This window comes from Eucyclogobius newberryi, unplaced genomic scaffold (assembly GCF_026437365.1).
Source record: "Eucyclogobius newberryi isolate DKJ021-1_F unplaced genomic scaffold, fEucNew1.0.hap1 SCAF_15, whole genome shotgun sequence".
Classification (NCBI taxonomy): domain Eukaryota; kingdom Metazoa; phylum Chordata; class Actinopteri; order Gobiiformes; family Gobiidae; genus Eucyclogobius; species Eucyclogobius newberryi.
In genome coordinates this window covers 7,992,709-7,999,315 of record NW_027315779.1, presented here as the reverse complement: position 1 = coordinate 7,999,315, position 6,607 = coordinate 7,992,709, and the positions used below count along the sequence as shown (strand labels likewise).

The 6,607-nt window shown below is 38.8% G+C and overlaps 1 protein-coding gene across 1 annotated transcript; it reads left to right on the top strand.

The window, feature by feature from the left end:
• Nucleotides 1–231: 231 nt before the first annotated feature.
• LOC140360623 (lysosomal proton-coupled steroid conjugate and bile acid symporter SLC46A3) lies at nt 232–5,185 on the top strand. The gene is made up of 6 exons (XM_072445938.1): nt 232–351; nt 804–1,002; nt 1,404–2,286; nt 2,959–3,042; nt 3,469–3,625; nt 4,830–5,185. The coding sequence occupies exons 2-6, from the start codon at nt 811–813 to the stop codon at nt 4,936–4,938; spliced, it is 1,425 nt and encodes a 474-aa protein (XP_072302039.1). The 5' UTR covers nt 232–351; nt 804–810; the 3' UTR covers nt 4,939–5,185.
• Nucleotides 5,186–6,607: the final 1,422 nt, after the last annotated feature.

Below are 6,607 nucleotides of genomic sequence, written 5' to 3'. Positions count from 1 at the left end.
TAGGTTACCATTACGCATATCACTCTAGCTTTATCTACCGTGTCGTGTGTTACTTTACCAGAAAAACAGCAAAGCCCTAGTTTTTTTTATTATATATTATAAATTATATGTATTAACAGACTATGCGTAGGACCGAAGCTATTAAAAAGCTATTATTGTAATTGTATCTAGAAAAACAAAATGTTCTCATCAAGTTGACCAATCAACATCCAGTTTAAAGACAATTGTCCAATAGCGTTTGAGGAAGGCGTGGCTTAATGAGACGCTTCATAACAGAGGAAGGTGAAGTCCAGCCGCATTCGGAGCAATGTATTTATGAGAACTATTTAACTAACAGGACTCATTTAGACGGTACGTGATGCATTTAGCTTTGACATTCAAATATAACATGTTGTGGCTTGTTGTGTTTAAACATGTGATTTGAACTTAATCTGTAGTATGTCGGTGTAATCCCTCATTCGTCCAGGCTCTTAATCTGTAGTGTTTACTCGGAACACTCAGCATTATCTTGTTGAAACATGCGTGGACAGATTAGGTCAATAGATCATAAGTTCTCAATACACCGACTTTTAATATGGAATTTTAAAATGCAATTAAGACATACAAAGTGGAGGGAATAGGTTTATTTAGTGTCTCATCCTGACATGGATCAATGACGATTGAAAGCCTGCTGCGAAAAGTGACAATGTCATTGTTTACAACTTGGCAGGACAGTGACTGCTTATGGTGGGACTCATGATGACAGTGCGTTACTGCTTTTGAATATGTTTAACCTATACATTTTTATTTCTATTATTTTGCAGAGACAACATGAAGGGTGTCTACCTTGTGGAACCTGCTGTTGGGCTTTACGCCTTTTCCTGCTTCCTCATCTTTCCTTTAATGCAACAGTTTATTTACCGCCGTCTCTGGGAAGATCTAACCAACACCACTTACCCCGAGTTTGACAATGTTTCTAGATGTGCAAAGAACTCCAGCAACAATGGGTCAAGCTATCACGAGGCGAGTACATGGCACAAAACCCACAGATACCCAACCCACACAGAAACAGTTTGGAATTTTCAATATTTAAATATATCTATAAATAAAAACAAAGCACAAGACACAGCGAAAAGGCAAGATATAGAAAAAGATTAGTCCGTAGAAAGTCTGGCATATGTCCCCTTTTGTATCAGTCCCAATGTCTCACTTTCCATCTTATAAAAACACAAACCGGAACTGAAACTGTACCCAGTTATATAGAAATGCAATTTTTTCTTTGGAACCAACCAATAACAACCACAAAACACCTGTCGTGTCAAACCTCTGAAAGTTGTAGTTCTCTTTTCTTCCATCAAACCAGGCCCAGGCTTTTAAAACCTCTTATAAAAAGCGTTTGCATTTTGTTTCTGCGTTTCATGCAGGAGGTTCAGAAGCAAGCGTCCCTCTTGTCCCTTTACTCCGAGCTATTCTCTGCCATTCCCAGCTTCATCGTCACCATCCTCCTCGTGGCTTACAGTGACCGCGGAGGACGCAAGATTGCCATCGTAATGCCTGTGATCGGAACGCTGCTGTACATCACCGGCGTGCTGAGCATCTCCTACTTCCAACTGAACATTTATTTGATCATCGGCTGCTCCGTCGTAAGCTCCTTGTTTGGTGGTTTCGGCACATTTCTGGGCGGCTGCTTTGCCTACGTCGCCGATATAAGCGAAAATGACCACCAGAAGACGTTGCGCTTGGCCGGCGTCGATATGATTCTCGGCGTTCTGGCCGGAGTGGCGTCTTTGTCCACCGGTTACTTCCTCAAAGCCGCAGGATTCAACTGGCCGTTCGTAACCTCTCTTGGCGGTCTGATTTTACTGTTGTTGTACGTCTTTTTTGCGCTTGAAGAGACCGTACAGAAGGTCCCTCGGGATGCCTCCGTGTTAGATTCATCTTCTCAGGACTTGGCTATCAAGCAGATGTGTTACGGCATTTATCACGTATTTGCTGGAGCTGATGCGAAGTTCAAGACTATACTCGTCCTGCTTTTAGTCGCTTTCATCACTTTCACCTTCACGAATTTCGGCGGATCGTCCCTTATCACGCTGTATGAGCTAAATGAACCGCTTTGTTGGACTGAAATCACCATCGGATACGGCTCGGCGCTCGGCACGACGGTGTTGCTGACCAGCTTCTTGGGCGTGATGGCGTTCTCCTACTGCAAGGTGACACAGACCATCATCGTCCTGGTGGGCTTCCTGTCCTTCATGTCGGGCATGATCATGGTGTCCTTCGCTAAGACGACCACGATGATGTTTATAGGTAAGAAAAAGGTCATTCTAGCGGTCAGTTAAACCTCGTGGACACGTGGCTTTTTGTTTTCTTCCACTGTGCGACGGTCAGATCCTTCAGGAATCTTCACATTTGATGAAATTGTGTACTTTCCTCTGATCGGTTGCGTTCACGTGACATCTTAACATCTTAGAGTGGTTCATTGTTTATCTCAGAAGTTACTGGGAGAGTCCACATGAGACAAAAACTGGCACAAGTGCTGCCCGGTCGTCTAGTTATGGCGCAGCACACGTATGCCAGGCTCCAAGTGCAGCCGGCCGCAGTGTCGCCAGTTCGATTCCTGACTCCGACGTTTACTGCATGTCCTTCCTTCTTCTCTCTCATCTCCCATTTCACACTTTCCTGTCAATAAAGCCTACTGGCACAAAATCGTCAAAACAATGCCTTCTGTCAGCATAAATTAACAAAAGGGAAATGCTTTTTTTCCCCCTTCACATTAGCTTCAGAAACTCAACTCAACTCTGATGGTTTTCTGTTATAAGCACTTGCCATAACATCATTTGAGCGTCATACGGTTGGATATTTCTCTCAAAAACACGAGGACATCATTAGAGCGTGAACACAATTTATAACTAATAACTAATAATAGACCGAGCAGTGCCTCTTTGTGTAAAAATGTGCTCTTGTTTTCCCGTTGTGCAGCCAGAATACCCATGTGCCTGTGTGCTATGCCTTTCCCCATCCTTCGCTCCATGATGTCAAAGTTCGTCTCAAAGGCTGAGCAGGGTAAGTGCAGCGCCGCCTTAACACAAGCCACTAGACTGTTTTATGTTCATGGAGTCAGAGTCCAGCAACGTGTGTCTTTTCAGCAGACTTTTGTACTTGAAAAAAGAATAGACTATTGACAAACTGAAGCAAAAGATGTCTAATAAAATAATACATTTTTAAGAACTTCATCGCAGTTCCTCTAAGCCAGTGTTCTCAAACTGTCCCATGCACCACTAGAGACAAATGTATTAATGGTTTTGTCCTAGTTTGGTATTAATTATTATTTAGAATAACTGTAGTTATGTTTTATTCTCATTTTAGATCATGTTTAGCCCCAATTTCAACCTGGTTTAATCTGGTTGCACTCAAAAGGCCCAATATTATCTTACTCTGGTGATACTCTTGTTGCAATACGTTTCTTTGACCTGTGTTTGTTTGTTTCAGGTGCGCTGTTTGCCTGTATATCCTGCTCAGAGAGTTTAACCAGCACGGTGTCGATGGCCATCTTTAACAGTATTTATGCTGCTACAGTGGCCTGGGATTCAGGGTTTGTTTTCGTGCTGTCGGCTGGACTCTGCATAATTCCTTCCATATTGATTGGGTAAGCAAGTTGTTTTGCATCACAACGTTCCATAACCCTGTACAGTGTTTGCTCGATAAGGCAGCAGTTTCTATTCAATATGCAAATTCTGTCGAGCTGGAAATGAACCTGAGCCTAGTGAAGCTGATTGTGTATTAAAATAAAAACAGAAATAACAGCACACAATTCCAGATAGGGACATTATTCTAGACATAAGGCCAAGCGTTTTAATACAGCCCATGACCTGTCTTCCAGATATTAAATACAAAATCTTGTTTACTGGTTTAATTCTGGGTTTGCACTAGACTAGACCTGGTTTGTTTTTGGGTTTAGTTCTTGTGTGATTCAGGGTTAGTCCTGGTTCAGTACAGATGAGCAATTATGTAAAGCAATGTTGGTAAAGCATTTTGTATGTTATTTATTGCAAAAATCAAATCTTTAAGTATTTATTTTACTGTATTAACTCAATTTATTGATACTGTGTTGGGGATATTTTGTATTTTGAGGCCTTGGCACACAAAAGTAAGACTTTTAATAGCCTTGTTTTAGACAGTTTACTATTTTGACATGTTAGATTTGCAATATATGTTTAAAAAGTAGGATAAATAACTTCAAGAGCCTTCACACTTTGGTGAAGACTTAAATATGAACTGATAAACTAAAATCTCATACATGTCGTAGAGCTCTAAACTCCAGGTACAAGATGTGTCAAAACAATACATTTCCAAGTTCTAAGAGTGAATAGTTTTCCTTCAGTTATCCTGTTTGACTTCTATACATTAGCCTTCCTAAGACAACATATAAGATAAGATAAGATATTCCTTTATTGTCCCACATGGGGAAATTTCATTGGTGCATATACGTGTCATGTGTTATTTGGAGTGCGTATATAACACACAGGATATATACAGTCAGTCCTACTCGGTCACATGTTGCTCCAACTCTTATAATTCAGTGACAAAACAATGTGTCAGCGACTTTTCTAGCTCTCTTGGCACTCGCAGCTCCACTCGTGTGCAGCCTCCTGTGCAAACTACTGAAACTCAGGGAAAACAATGAATCTTATTCAGGGAAAACATTGAATCTTATTGAGTGAAAACAGTACATTTAGGCAAAGTCATCTTCTAATACACTCAATTTACTGTTTCAATCTGTAACCGCAAAACACCTTTAGACATTTGTGTTTTATTCACTTTATTCTATATCTTTTTTGTCTGTTTTTCAGAGTTTTGATTGTGATGAGAGTGGACTTCAGCACAAAGGACAAACAGGTTCTCATAAGTGAGCAGGGTCTGATTCAGGATCACAACGACGACGCAGGGGTCATAAACTAAGTACTTTAGGTTTTCTGGGAAAGGTTCACTTTAGACATACCTCATGCAGTTTTTTTGTTTTTCTAGTTACTTTCTTAAAAAAAAAAAAAAAAAAAAAAAAACATATTTCTAGTTTGGAGAGTTTGCTTTGTGAAATATGATAAGAAAAAGGAAAAAGACTTTTATGATTAATAATTCTGAGTGACGATGTTTTCTGTTTCCCGTTCATAAAGGAGACTGTGGTGGCCTTCCATTATCTAAAAACAAACAGGATTATACACTGCCTGTTGCCTCTTGATTTCACATAAGCAAATACAGTAGGTCTGAGTCTTCTGGATAACTGCTGAATGTGTGAAGATCTTCAGCTTTCAGGACAGGCAGTCTAAATGAGTGCAAATGACACTTTTTGCTTGTTGTAGTATTACTACTATTATTAAATATAGTGTATGAAACACTAATGCTCAGATAGTGTCGCCCGTGCCATCATCTCCGTAGAATCTGATGGAAACACAAAAGGTCTTTTAGAGTGTTTGATTTGCTTTTTTTGGTATTTGTATTAAACTATGAATATGAATCATTGAAATGCATCTGAGTAAGCTAATGAAAAGGGAACACCATCTTTATGTTGTGTCCACTGTATGTCAATTTGTACAGTGTAAGTTGAATAGGGTCAAAATGCCTTAAAGTCAAAGAAATCATGCTTTTTTTTTACTTTATTACCAAAGTATCTGTTTACAATTTACATCTGGAAGGTAGATTAAATTGAAAAGTAGAATAGGAAGAAGAAAAAAATAAGAAGTAGGATTTTTCAATCAGTTTTTAAACATTCTGCTTTCATTGAGAAGGTCGAGGCTCAAAGCAGAATGCCTTTAAAATTATATATATATATATATATATATATTTTTATTATTATTATTATTTTTTTAAGTTAAAATTTTGAATGCCTTTACGTTATTGGTGTTGACCACTAGGTGTCACTCACGTTTCAAACATCCTCTGTCAACTGTGCAACCAATCTATCTTTATGCAATATTTAAAAGTGTACAGTTCAGACTCAACAAAGCACTTTGTTTATTTTCTTCTCCGTGAAGATTGTATGTTACAGTTTTCTTTAAATAAAATTTAAAAAAATGTCTATTACAAGTTTCCACGTGAGCAATAACTTTTAAATCAAGCTTTTCTGTGAAGTCCAAGTCCAAAGTGTATATATGTTTTTCTGTGTTTCATATCCTTTTCCCACTTCTTTCTTTGACCTTGTGAATCACTTCTCCACAGTCAGTTTAGACATGCAAAAGCAGCTTCGCCGTGTCGTGTGGATGATGAATGGTCATGTGCATTTCAATCATATTGTCTTGAGACGGTCGCCTCACGTGAGGAGAAGAATACACAAGACGATGCTCGATTAGTGACGGGTCTGCTTCAGGAATGACTTATTTCCTGTCATATTAGTTGAAGGATCTTTTGGATGTTTAAAGGAAATGTATTTCTTTGCCTTTTTCTGTGATTAAAGAGTCTAATTCCACTTGTACATTAAATTTCACAACACTTCAATTTGATGATTATGTTGATTAGTGGCTTATTTCCCATCTCGTATCTCATGGCAAAATGATTTTCTTTAAATAAAGGCCAAACCCCAGCACATAGGACTTAATTTTGTATAAACATATCCTGCTCAAAGAATAAACTTGAT